At 45.7% G+C, this 13,787-nt stretch overlaps 1 protein-coding gene across 7 annotated transcripts in view; it reads left to right on the top strand.

Annotated features, from left to right (window-relative positions):
- LOC139547962 (BCAS3 microtubule associated cell migration factor-like) overlaps nt 1-11,139 on the top strand; it is a 361,432-nt gene extending 350,293 nt beyond the window's left edge. For 6 of the 7 annotated variants that reach the window (XM_071357199.1, XM_071357197.1, XM_071357201.1 and 3 more), the window contains one exon: nt 9,482-11,139. In XM_071357199.1, the coding sequence (XP_071213300.1) occupies nt 9,482-9,630 (149 nt within the window). In that variant the 3' untranslated portion in view covers nt 9,631-11,139. The remainder of the gene's footprint in view (nt 1-9,481) is intronic. The other variant, XM_071357203.1, reaches the window with a different exon arrangement.
- Nucleotides 11,140-13,787: the final 2,648 nt, after the last annotated feature.

The following is a 13,787-nucleotide window of genomic DNA, read 5'->3' as shown; positions in this document are numbered from 1 at the left end:
AATACTTTGTAGATGTACCGTTGCTAGTGATTACAGCTGTGAGTCTTTCTGGGTAAGTCTCTAAGAGCTTTGCACACCTGGATAATGCAAGCTCTGTCAAATTGGTTGTTGATCATTGCAAGACAACCATTTGCAGGCCTTGCCATAAATTTGCAAGTATATTAAGTCAAAACTGTAACTGGGCCACTCAGGAACATTCAGTCTTCTTGGTAAGCAACTCCAGTGTAGATTTGGCCTTGTGTTTTAGGTTATTGTCCTGCTGAAAAGTGAATTAATCTCTGTGTCTGATGGAAGGCAGACTGAACCAGGTTTTCCTCTAGAATTTTGCCTCTACTTAGCTCCATTCGGTTTATTTTTCATCCTGAAAAACTCCAGTCCTTAATGATTATGAGCATACCCATAACATGATGTAGCCACCACTATGCTTGAAAATATGGAGACTGGTACTCAGTAATGTGTTGTATTGGATTTTCCCCAAATATAACACGTTGTATTCAGGTCAAAAAGGGAATTGCTTTGCCACATTTTTTGCAGTATTACTTTAGTGCCTGGTTGCAAACAGGATGCATGTTTTGGAATATTTGTATCCTGTACAGGCTTCCTTCTTTTCACTCTGTCAATTAGGTTAGTATTGTGAAGTAGCTACAATGTTGTTGATCCATCCTCAGTTTTCTCTTATCACAGCCATTAAACTCTGTAACTGTTTTAAATTCACCATTGGCCTCATGGTGAAATCCCTGAGACAGTTTCCTTCCTCTCCGGCAACTGAGTTAGGAAGCACCCCTGTATCTTTGTCGTGACTGGGTCTACTGATACACCATCCCAAGTGTAATTAATAACGTCACCCTGCTCAAATGGATATTCAATGTCTGCTTAATTTTTTTTTAACCCATCTGCCAATAGGTGCCCTCAGGTAGTCATTCAAAAATCATGTTAAACACTATTATTTAAACTTATTATGTGACTTGTTATGCACATTTTTACTCCTGAACTTATTTAGGTTTGCCATAACAAAGGGGTTGAATATTTATTGACTCAAGACATTTCAGCTTTTCATTTTTAATTAACTTGCAAACATTTCGAAAAACATATTTCCACTTTGACATTATGGGGGATTGTGTGTAGGCCAGTGACAAAAAAATCTTTAATTTAATCCCTTTTAAATTCAGTCTGTAACACAACAAAATTTGGTTAAAGTCAAGGAGTGTGAATACTTTCTGACGGCGCCCTGTATTTATGGACTATTTTTTGCAAATATAACCAATTTTCAGGGTGGCCCTCCAGAGCTCGTTGGAGACCAAATGCGGCCCCCCGGGAAAAATGAGTTTGACACCACCGAATTAGACCAACATAGCACTGTTCTTACACATGTCCCATGGATACAGCTACCCACTAATAATATGCCATCATATCAAATGTCATGGCCCTGCTTGACTGTCTAAAATCAAAGCCAAACCAAAATCACTCTAAATGGCTACATTCAGACAACCAGCTATGATGGAGCCCCCTTCGCTTCAGTGTCATTTTCATACACAGGCTCTAATGTTCTTGTTTTTCCCCTCTTCTCTAAATTTACTCATTCAGGGTATAGCTAGTGATATTAGGATGAACCTTCCATATACCATGTTCCACTTCTGTTTAAATCACTGCTGTATTATTACCTATAAACTGATTCGGAATCAATGGTACAAGATGCTGTTTCTCCCTCCTCCCGGCCATTTAGACCCAGTTTGCGTCCCAAATGGCACCCTATTCCCTATATAGTGCACTACTTTTGACCAGGGTCAAAAATAGTGCACTATATAGGGAATAGGGTACCATTTGAGACGCAGACCCCGTCAGTCAAGACTAAATAATGGAATACGGAGTCGGTCGGCTAATTAAATAATGAGTTGATTAGTAGAAATGGACTGTAATGTTAAGTGATTTGAACCCTAGTAAATAGTTAGAGAGGTAGTGCCCTTAGGTTTAAGCAGCTTGTTTCATAAATTATACCTGCTACGGTAAGAGCCTGCTTAACCATTTGGAGATAGGCCCACCTCCAGCTTCTTCTGCTTCCCAAATGGAACCCTACGCCCTACATAGTGCACTACTTTTGACCAATGTCCTATGGGAATAGGGTGCCATTTGGGGAGCAGGCTCTATATATAATAGTTGATATGGCCAGCAGACAGCCTTGTTGTGTCCTCCTAGTCTTTAGCCTGCTGCTGTTTGCACACTCTGGGAGGAGTGGAAAGGGAAAGAAGAGGTGAGGGGTGGCAGTGTGTCCCAGACCAGAGAGCATGTGTGGCTGTGGCCTGTAGTTGTGTCCCCTGAAGTGAAGGGACAGCAGGGGACTACAGCAGGGGACTATGGGGGTACAGACCTGTGGTGTTGGGTATCAGACGTGCCATGGAATGTTCCATAGGAGTATGTTGGATGGATCTCATTCATGTCTTTGTCTTCTATCAAGTCAGATGTGTGTATGTCAACTAAGGTTGCAAAACTTCCAGAAATCCTGGTGGGAGGTTTCCCGGAATCAAGAGGGAATAAGCAGGAATCTGGAATCCTCCAAACAGGATTTATGGAAAACTAGGGAATTTATTGAAAGTTCCCAGAATTTTGCAACCCTAATGTCAACACATGCTGGCACTCACACACTCAGCACTGCAGCAGCAGCACCTCAGCTCCAGTAGAAAGGTAGTGGTCCTATGAGTGAGTGGAGTGACCTGATGTGATGTGGCCTGACTGTAGTGAAAGTCCCCTTCACAGCCAAATAGCACCATGCATACATACACACACTACCACCAGTCTGTTCAGCTGAGCCTAGCCCTCTGTCTCAACACATGCAGCATATACAGCTCTCTCTCCCTCTTTCTCTCACTGTTGCCCTGTATATAGTCCTGATCACCGACAACGCCTATAGGGAGGAGGTCAGAGAACTGGCAGTGTGGTGCCAGGACAACAACCTCTCCCTCAATGTGAACAAGACTAAGGAGCTGATCGTGGACTACAGGAAAAGGCGGGCCGAACAGGCCCCCATTAACATCGACGGGGCTGTAGTGGAGCGGGTCAAGAGTTTCAAGTTCCTTGGTGTCCACATCACCAACGAACTATCATGGTCCAAACATGCCAAGGCAGTCGTGAAGAGGGCACAACAAAACCTTTTCCCCCTCAGGAGACTGAAAATATTTGGCATGGGTCCCCAGATCCTCAAAAGGTTCTACAGCTGCACCATCGAGAGCATCCTGACCGGTTGCATCACCGCCTGGTATGGCAACTGCTCGGCATCTGAACGTAAGGCGCTACAGAGGGTAGTGCGAACGGCCCAGTACATCACTGGGGCCAAGCTTCCTGCCATCCAGGACCTATATACTAGGCGGTGTCAGAGGAAAGGCCAAGGCTCCAGTCACCCAAGTTATAGACTGTTTTCTCTGGTACCGGAGTGCCAAGTCTAGGACCAAAAGGCTCCTCAACAGCTTCTACCCCCAAGCCATAAGACTGCTAAACAATTCATTAAATCGCCACTGGACAATTTACATTGACAACTCCCCCCCCGCCCCCCTTTGTACGCTGCTGCTACTCGCTGTTTGTTTGTTACCTATGCATAGTCAGGTATGCATAGGTAATAGTCACCATGAAATGCTTACTTACAAGCCCTTAACCAACAGTGCAGTTCAAGAAGAAGAAAATATTTACCATGTAGACTAATATAAAAAGTGACACAATAAGAATAAAGGGCTTGTAAGTAAGCATTTCACGGTAAAGTCTACACTTGTGACAAATAAAGTTTGATTTGATATGCAGTTGTTTTCTTAGTGAAAACAACTGGCATATGACCGTCCGTCACTTTCCCTTTGGTGGATTACTTAGGTTACGAAGGGGCACTTAGGTTGTTTTGGGGTTAAGTTGTGGTAATAATATCTTGTTTTGGGATTTAGTTCAGAGATCAAGGTCCAGAGGTATGTTTATGTGTTTGGTTCTGTCCCAAATGGCACCTCTTCCCTATATAGTGCACTAATTTTGACCAGATGAACCCTATGGGTAGATAGACTACCTCCCAAATTGCACCCTATGTTTGTGAGTGTTAGTGTACTTAGAGAGGATGGTATGGTGGATTTTCAACAGCTAGCCGGATCATCTGTGTGGGCAACTAATGACGATGTCTCCTCTAAATCCAATGTGGCTTAACTATAAACATAGACTGACAACAGCTGCGCACTCGGCACCACACACTCTCTCAGGCCAACCCAGCGAGGGGGTAATGAAGAGGGACACTCAGTGTGTAGTGTATAGGGTTTCACAGCACCTTGATCTATAGCAGGGCCATACAACCAGTACAAGCTATTTACCAGGGTGAGAGAAATGAGTGGAGGGAATGAGGAGAAGAGGGGGAGAGATGGAGAGGAGTTATTGTATTTCCATGCAGCAGTCCTGGTGTAATGAGGTCTGATTGTATTTCCATGCAGCAGTCCTGGTGTAATGAGGTCTGATTGGAGATGAAGCAGTTCACCGTTTATCTGACGACCCGTGTGTGTGTGTCTGGGGGGAAATCTGACTTGTTGGCGCTAACCAGAGCCAGCTGGGGCCAACGGTGAGATTAAAGTTAAAACACAAAAACAATCAGTGGGGATAAGTATAGTATCGGTGTGTGTTACTGCCTCACTCCCAGACTCTGAGAGATAGAGGAAGAAGAGAGAAAGAAAAGCGAGAGAGAGGAAAAAGTGGCATCTCCTCTCTCCTCTCCGGTCATCTCCTCCACTCTCCTCTCTGGTCATCTCCTCCACTCTCATCTCCTCCCCCCTCCTCTTCGGTCATCTCCTCCTCTCCAGTCATCTCCACCTCTCCGGTCATCTCCTCCTCTTCGGTCATCTCCTCCTCTCCGGTCATCTCCACCTCTCCGGTCATCTCCTCCTCTCCGGTCATCTCCTCCTCTTCGGTCATCTCCTCCTCTCCGGTCATCTCCACCTCTCCGGTCATCTCCACCTCTCCGGTCATCTCCACGTCTCCGGTCATCTCCTCCACTCTCCGGTCATCTCCACGTCTCCGGTCATCTCCTCCTCTCCGGTCATCTCCTCCACTCTCTGGTCATCTCCTCCACTCTCATCTCCTCCCCCCTCCTCTTCGGTCATCTCCTCCTCTCCAGTCATCTCCACCTCTCCGGTCATCTCCTCCTCTTCGGTCATCTCCTCCTCTCCGGTCATCTCCACCTCTCCGGTCATCTCCTCCTCTCCGGTCATCTCCTCCTCTTCGGTCATCTCCTCCTCTCCGGTCATCTCCACGTCTCCGGTCATCTCCACGTCTCCGGTCATCTCCACGTCTCCGGTCATCTCCTCCACTCTCCGGTCATCTCCACGTCTCCGGTCATCTCCTCCTCTCCGGTCATCTCCTCCACTCTCCGGTCATCTCCTCCACTCTCCTCTCTGGTCATCTCCTCCACTCTCCTCTCTGGTCATCTCCTCCACTCTCCTCTCTGGTCATCTCCTCCACTCTCCTCTCTGGTCATCTGCTCCCCCCTCCTCTCTGGTCATCTCCTCCACTCTCCGGTCATCTCCTCCACTCTCCTCTCTGGTCATCTCCTCCACCCTCCACTCTGGTCATCTCCACCTCTCTGGTCATCTCCTCCTCTCTGGTCATCTCCTCCACTCCTCCTCTTCGGTCATCTCCACCACTCTGGTCATCTCCTCCACTCCGGTCATCTCCACCACTTTGGTCATCTCCTCCACTCTCCAATCTTGTCATCTCCTCTCCGGTCATCTCCTCCACTCTCCTATCTGTTCATCTCCTCCTCTCTCCTCTCCGGTCATCTCCTCCACTCTCCTCTCCGTTCATCTCCTCCTCTCTCCTCTCCGTTCATCTCCTCCTCTCCTCTCCACCGGTCCTCTCTCCTCTCCTCTCCTCCGGTCATCTCCTCCTCTCCGGTCATCTCCTCACTCTCCTGTCCTCTCCTCGCTCCTCTCTTCGCCTTGCTCCTTTCCTGTTCTTTCCTTTCCTGGTCTGTCCCCTCCTGTTCTCTCCTGTCCTTTCCTCGCTCTCCTGTCCTCTCCTCGCTCTCCTGTCTTCTCCTCGCTCTCCTTTCCTCTGCTCGCTCTCGTTTCCTCTCCTCGCTCTCCTTTCCTCTCCTCGCTCTCCCTTCCTCTTCTCGCTTTCCTCTCCTTTCCTCTCATTGCTCTCCTGTCCTCTCCTCGCTCTCCGGTCTTCCTCTCCTCGCTCTCCTTTCCTCTCCCGCTCTCCTGTCCTCTCCTTTCCTCTCCTCGCTGTCCTGTCCTCTCCTGTTCCCTCCTCGCTCTCCTTTCCTCTCCTTGCTCCCCTTTCTTCTCCTTTCCTCTCCTCGCTCTCCCTTCATCTCCTCCTCGCTCCACTCATCCGGTCATCTCCTCCTCTCCTCTCTTCCCCTCGCGCCTCTCTTCGCCTCGCTCCTCTCCTGTTCTCTCCTCTCCTCGCTCTCCTTTCCTCTCCTCGCTCTCCTTTCCTCTCCTCGCTCTCCTTTCTTCTCCTCGCTCTCCTTTCCTCTTCCTTTCCTCACCTTCTTCGTTCTCCTTTCCTCTTCCTTTTCTCTCCTTTCCTCTCCTCACTCTCCTTTCCTCTCCTCACTCTCCTTTCCTCTTCCTTTCCTCTCCTCGTTCTCCTTTCCTCTTCCTTTTCTCTCCTTTCCTCTCCTCACTCTCTTTCCTCTCCTCACTCTCCTTTCCTCTTCCTTTCCTCTCCTCGCTCTCCTTTCCTCTCCTTGCTCTACTTTTCTCTCCTTTCCTCTCCTCACTCTCCTTTCCTTTCCTTGCTCCCCTTTCCTCTCCTTTCCTCTCCTCGCTCCCCTGTCCTCTTCTTCTCCTCCTCTCTACTCTCTTCTCCTTGCTCTCCTGTCCTCCTCTCTTCTCCTTGCTCTCCTGTCCTCTTCCTCTGCTTGGCTCAGACTCACTGATTAAGAGCCGCTTTGTTTTCCCTTTGATCCCTCGCGCCACTCATCTCAACTTAATGTAGCCCCCTCACCACATCCTACATACACACATAAACACACACACTGCAAACACACACACAGCACAAACATGCTTTCGTGAGGAGGCTTACATGTTTGTACGTTGATTCATTGTGTGAGTGCATGCATGTCTCAGTTCTTTACATTTGTGTGTGTGTGTGTGTGTGCGCTCACGGCAGGCTGAAGTGAGAAGAGAAGAGTTTAGGAGGATTAGGCCATTGACAGGCTGCTGGACCATTTCTGGACGTTATTTCCACAGTCAGTCCACTTGGTAATGAGTTATTTACTGAGCCCAGTGGAACTGTTATTGCATTTTGCCACAAAGCACAACTCCATCCTCGCTAGATCGAGCCATGAGGACATTCAGCTTGGTGTTTGTCCAGGGGTTAGGATTGGGGCGAGTGGTTAGGAGAGAGGTGTTGGGGGTTAGGAGGGAGGAGGGAGGGGCTAGGGGCTAGGGGTTAGGAGGGAGGTGCTAGGGGTTAGGACTGAGGGGTTAGGAGTGTGGGTCTAGGGGTTAGAAGTGAGGGGTTAGGAGTGAGGGGCTAGGGGCTAGGGGTTAAAACAGAGGTTAGGGATTAAAAGAGAGGTTCTAGGGGTTAGGAAATGGGATAGAAGAGAACCCAGAGGAGGAGCAGGAGAGGAAGCGAGAGTGAGGTGAGTTGTGTAGTCAGAGAGACAACAGCACATCTACATGATTACAGCTGACAACGTGATATCATTAGATATCATATCATTACTGATTCATCCATTGTGTGTGTGTGTGTGTGTGTGTGTGTGTGTGTGTGTGTGTGTGTGTGTGTGTGTGTGTGTGTGTGTGTGTGTGTGTGTGTGTGTGTGTGTGTGTGTGTGTGTGTGTGTGTGTGTGTGTGTGTGTGTGTGTGCGGGCTCATGTGAGGGAGTGCGTGAGAGTAAACCCCAATGTGGAACAGTAGTCGACGTCAGCCACTAGGATTACTGTTCAGCTGTGACTGTGTTTCTGCTGCTTGTATCCAAGCAAATGAAAAAGGGAGGAAGGTGGGACAGAGTAACATGTGGAACAGAGTGGTGGTTGCATGTGTATTCTGTGGAAGGTAGGAAGGTAGGACGGCTTTGTGTAGCTCGTCAGATCTGAAGCCAACAGCTACTGTTTCCCGTGGGACATTCTCATGGCTCCAGTGTAACCTCTCCCTTCAGTCCACACCGCCTGGTTTACTTATGTCATGGATTGGATTTATACAAGGCCTTTACAGCTGCTTCAAGTGCTTTACATTGCATGGGATGTGATCATTGATGTCTGAATTGACTGGATGTATAAGTGAGAGCACGTGTTTGAGTTAAGCATTCATTTGTACGGTAGAAGGCTTGTGACTGTGTGTGTGTGAGAGCAGAGCTGTCTCACCTTCTACGTGTGCAAGAAATAGAGAGAGAGGAAGTGAGCGAAAGAAAGAAAAGAAAGGGGGATACCTAGTCAATTGTACAATAGCGCAGATATGTTTGTATATATGTTTGTGCAGCTGTCAGTTTCTGAGTGTGCTAGGGTACCGTTGCATGTCTGTGCAGGCAGCAGAGTAATAACGGTGAAAATACCACGCTGCCTATGACAGGTATATATACTGTATGTCTGATCTGTGTCACAATTCACCACGTAGATAACTGCCTTTATTCCTTCCTGACACCATGCCAGCCTGCACCCATCCTGACGGATATGTTTTACAGTATGTAATATCTTTAATATGTTCCGTATGGCCATGGACTGACTGTCTAATAATAGAAACAAGTAATATCTTTAATATGTTCCGTATGGCCATGGACTGACTGTCCAATAATAGAAACATGTAACAGTTTCCTGTGAATGGTGTTGGAGCAGCTTGTCAGACAGTGTGTCAGTCTACACAGGGTGCTGAAGGAGCAGACTGCTAGCTGGCATACCGTACTGTTACTGTAGCTACTGGGATGATTGATGAATCAGGTTGAGAGACAGTGTTTTTGACAGAGCAAACCAAGCAACCCTGAGACATGTGGTAGTGGAGGGAGTCTGGTCTAGTAGAGGGAGCAGAGTTTGGGTTCCTGACCAGAAGCAGCCCCTAGCCCCTACCTCTTGTTCCCGATAGGCTCTTCATCTGTTGTAGATCTGATAGTTGGATAGGGAGAAGCAAAATGGTTGTAGCTCCAACTTGGCCTCTGATAAAGACAACATCTGGCGGCTTTATGTGAATGTACATTTGTATTGGTTTGGTACACAGACAGGAACAAGACAAAATCCCACTCAACACTACATAATCTACTTACACCGTTACAACACGTTCAATGTACAGCTCATAGAAGATTGGAATTTTCATAAATGCTTTATGTACTCGTTGCTCTTTGTGTGTGTGTGTGTGTGTGTGTGTGTGTGTGTGTGTGTGTGTGTGTGTGTGTGTGTGTGTGTGTGTGTGTGTGTGTGTGTGTGTGTGTGTGTGTGTGTGTGTGTGTGTGTGTGTGTGTGTGTGTGTGTGTGTGTGTGTGTGTGTGTGTGTGTGTGTGTGTGCCTCTGTCTCTCCCCCACAGAGCTCCAGAGGGAGGGCAGCATTGAGACTCTTAGCAACAGCTCTGGCTCCACCAGCGGCTCCATCCCCCGTAACTTTGAGGGTTACCGCTCTCCACTGCCCACCAACGAGAGCCAGCCCCTCAGCCTCTTCCCCTCCGGATTCCCCTAGAGGAGACCAGGAGACAGCCTGCCTACCGCCCTACAAGACCTGGGGTCGAATACTATTTGATATCTTTCAAATGCTTTGAGAGTTTGCTTTAGTCTGCCTGGAATCCCTGATGGGAGGGGGCTACATTTTGGCGACTGTTCTATTGGTTCCATTACGCCAGACAAGCTCAATAAACCCCAGAAAAAGTATTTGAAATTATTTCAAAAAGTATTTGAACCCAAGTCTGCTAACTACCGTCCATCCTACCGCTTCACACAGCACAGCCGGACAGTCTTGATGGTCTCTCGCCATGTTGATATTCATTAGGATGTTATTGTGAGCAGTGGTCCCCTCTCTCTCTCTCTCTCCAAATCCAGGAACTGTCCAGTGTTTCTCCCACCTGCCGATGTGTTTATGTTTCTGAGTGTGTGTGGAGGGGGGATAATGTGTCACATGGCGTGTGTTTCATTTTGGGGGGGTGTGTGCTGCTCCGAGTGTGTGTTTTGTTTGCCTGTGTGTATGAGTAGTGAAAGAGAAGGCTGAGGCCGGGTGTATTAAGTGAGCAGTGTGTGACTCAGTCCCTCCTGTGTGTGTGTATAAAAAGTTCTCTGATGATCAAGGGTGTCCCAAATGGCACCCTATTTCCTATATAGTGCACTACTTTTTTTGCAACAAAAAAGAGGTCTGTGCTTTAATAAAATAAAAGGCTTATTCCTTTCTTGTATACACACACCTCAAACACAAGCACACACTTGTACGCTGAATAATTACTTTGCCGGCTTGCTTTTCTTAGTGAATGAGTCATTGCTAGACTTGACCAGACCACATAGGACTTGATATGAAGTCTGATCAGATGCACGAGTGAGAACAGAAAGAAAGACTTAAAACAGGTTCTGAATAATTGGTCACTAATTTTGTATTCGGTGTTAAAAACTCGATACAATCCTAGTCCTTTGTCTGGAGAATGGATGACTGGCTGACTACAGGGGTCTGTTCTGAAAAATGCAACGTTACAGGACTTTCAGGTAGAACATTCTATAGATCAGATATGTCCTGTAGGAAAATGAGTTATTGCAGATCTATATATTATATTTATATCTGTAACGCTCTGAAAGTTTCACCCTATTGAACACAGCCATGTTCCCGTAATTCTGCATGTTGAATGAGTCGATGGCTACTGCTGCTTGGTCACTGGCTAATGTAACATAAAAGGGTCATGATTCATTTATTATTTTTAATGCAGAACACATGCTTATTAATACATTTTCACTGTAATATTGATTTTGTACAATACTGAGTCGTTATTTGCTATACATTTGTGTTAATGAAATACTGAAGACTTGGAAAATAGTTTGCTGTGTTATATTATCACCCCTGGATATTCAATGATTTCATATATACTAAGTAAATATAACATCTGCATAGTCATTGTTTTAATCACGTGTACAAAAGTTAGCAGCTTGTGCTTCTGTAAATGTAAAGAGACTACTCGTTTAATTTAAGGAAAATAAATTAACCACACCAAAGCCAGTACACATTTTCTGCCAGTTTATTGTGGAAAAGCAGACTGTGAATACAACACTCTAAAACTTATCTGACACTCAGAACAAGAATCAAATTAACTACAAAATGTTCAAGAATCTAAAATCAATTACCTTAGACAGGAGCAAAACCAGGCCAGAGACTGAAATGGCCATGTGAATGTGTTTGAGCAGGCATACTCATGCCAACAAGCACTGGCTCTGCTCTTGCCTTCAGGTTGTTTGCCCCATAGAAAAATAATTTATAGAATGGGCTTGGAACTTCTAACCCTGGCATTTTTGATTGGTAAACACATGGGTACACTTACAGTGGCTGCCTGGTAATGTGATGCAATAATTTCCATGTTCATTCAAACGAATGTATTTTTTTGTAATGTCAGTTTAATCAACAAATTACAGCACATATGACTTGTCCACCCATAGAGTACCACAGTATGAGTCATATACCCATAAAACCTAGCGGTCAAACAGGGAAATGGTTCAAATCATTTTTCCACCATTCATCATCATTCATAGGTGATTTTATAAACACTTAAAATAAGGGCTGTGTTTCATGTAGGGTTACTCTGGTGTGACGTTTTGATAACCATGTAAATCTGTCTAGGACAGGGTTACTTTTATCAATAATTTGCCTGTATTTACCCCCCAAAAAATGAAATGCTAATTAGCTGCTAATGTGGCTATCATAAAACATTACAAATGCCATGATGATCTGGAGGAGGCTGCCGAATCGAGGCAAAGGTAAGAATCTCTGGATTAACTATCTGTTAACTAAATGTAGTAATGAATAAATTGTCTACATTTCTTTAAATGGACAATTCTGTGAACTGTCTTTTGCTATTTATTTATATATTTTTTAATCTCCCCAATTGATAGTTAGTCTTGTCTCATCGCTGCAACTCCCCTACGGACTCGGGAGAGGTGAAGGTCGAGAGCCATGCGTCCCCTGCAACACGACCCTGCCAAGCCGCACTGCTTCTTGTCACACTGCTCGCTTAACTCGAAAGCCAGCCGCACCAATGTGTCGGAGGAAACGCCGTCCAACTGACAACCGAAATCAGCTTGCAGGCGCCCGGCCCGCCACAAGGAGACACTGATGATGAGACAAGGAAATCCCGGCCGGCCAAACCGTTCCCTAACTTGGGCCAATTGTGCACTGCCTCATGGGTCTCCCGGTCACAGCCGGCTGGGATCGAACCCGAGGCTGTAGTGACGCCTCAGCACTGCGATGCAGTGCCTTAGACCGCTGCGCCACTCGGGAGGCCCTTTTGTCAGTTTTAAATTGACACAATACCTGATAGCAAAGGTGTCAGCTAGAGATGATGTGCAGGAGCTTGCAGAGATTTGTAGTTTTGAGTGATGTCTACTTTGACGCTAATTAGCATTTTTGAATCATAGTAAATAGAGCCAAATATATTGATAAGTCACCTTGTCTGGGAGAGATTTACATGGTTATCATAACATCACACCAGGGTAAGCTTACAAGAAACACAGCCCTCATTTTAAGTGTTTCTAAATTCCCCTATGGGAAAAATGAATGGTGGAAAAAACGATTGGAACCATTTCCCTGTCTGACCGCTGGGTTTTATGGGTATTATGACACCTCCACTGTGGGCATAATTGACTTGAATGGGGACGCCTGTTCTAGTCATTATATTTCTATGGTTTGCCCACTGACGCTCCCCTGGTGCCCCACACTGTGACATGATGCCCTGCATGCCAATGTCTCTCTGAGTCTGAGGGAACCATGCCCAGGCCAGTGCACCGGCTGGCACCTCTACCAGGGGCAGGGGCCCGTTAAGGAGGGCACACCTTAGCTGTTTCACTCTGTTTCAAAACGTTGTCTGCCTCCTGAACATGCCCCTGGTCTTTACCATCCTCTCCTGTGACAGTCTCCATTTATACCCATCCTCCTCTGCCAGCAAACCCTGTGAATAGATAGAGCAGCGAGAGGAGAGACGAGGTTGGCACCAGGAGAGAAGCCGCATTAATATATAGCTAGCTACAACCACTTGTGGACAGGTTTACTAAGCTTTTGCTAACATTGTTTTGCTCAAAATCACACAGAAAAAAATCCACTGCCCAAAGAACGCAAAATACAGAGCAAAAGTCATCTCTATCCAACCTCATATACTGTATTTCTTTAACTTTGTGGGATTTATTTCTGTACATATCTGTGTCTTGAAATGTGATGGAATTTGTTATTCACTTATATTCAATAATTTATCAGACTGTAATAGCATTATAATGTGTGTACAATACAAAACATTTAACAATATCAGATCTGAAATAGTATTTTGATTGCTGTCATTTAATTTTTGTCATCCTCTCAACTAAATAGACTAGGAAGACTTACATTGTTAGCAAATATTTATGTTAGGCAAGTAAAATTCCCTCTTTTTTAAATCACTTATAATTATTTTCCTTTCCTTGGTGCACTCCTTTGATCCACAAAGGAGACAACTAGATATCAAATAGGTCTACTTCGAATTAATTTATAGTGGCAGCCATTTGAAACCAATCAAAGGCAATACCATGTATTATATCCTATTGTTCATATGAATATGACAGAAAAAATATGTGCAGGTATGTTGATGACATTTTATGACCTTTTAGTTAATAAAACAAATGTCACTA

This window comes from Salvelinus alpinus, chromosome 21, assembly GCF_045679555.1.
Source record: "Salvelinus alpinus chromosome 21, SLU_Salpinus.1, whole genome shotgun sequence".
NCBI classification, from domain to species: Eukaryota; Metazoa; Chordata; class Actinopteri; order Salmoniformes; family Salmonidae; genus Salvelinus; species Salvelinus alpinus.
The sequence above is the reverse complement of the archived record's forward strand: the minus strand, read 5'-3'. Positions and strand labels throughout refer to the sequence as shown.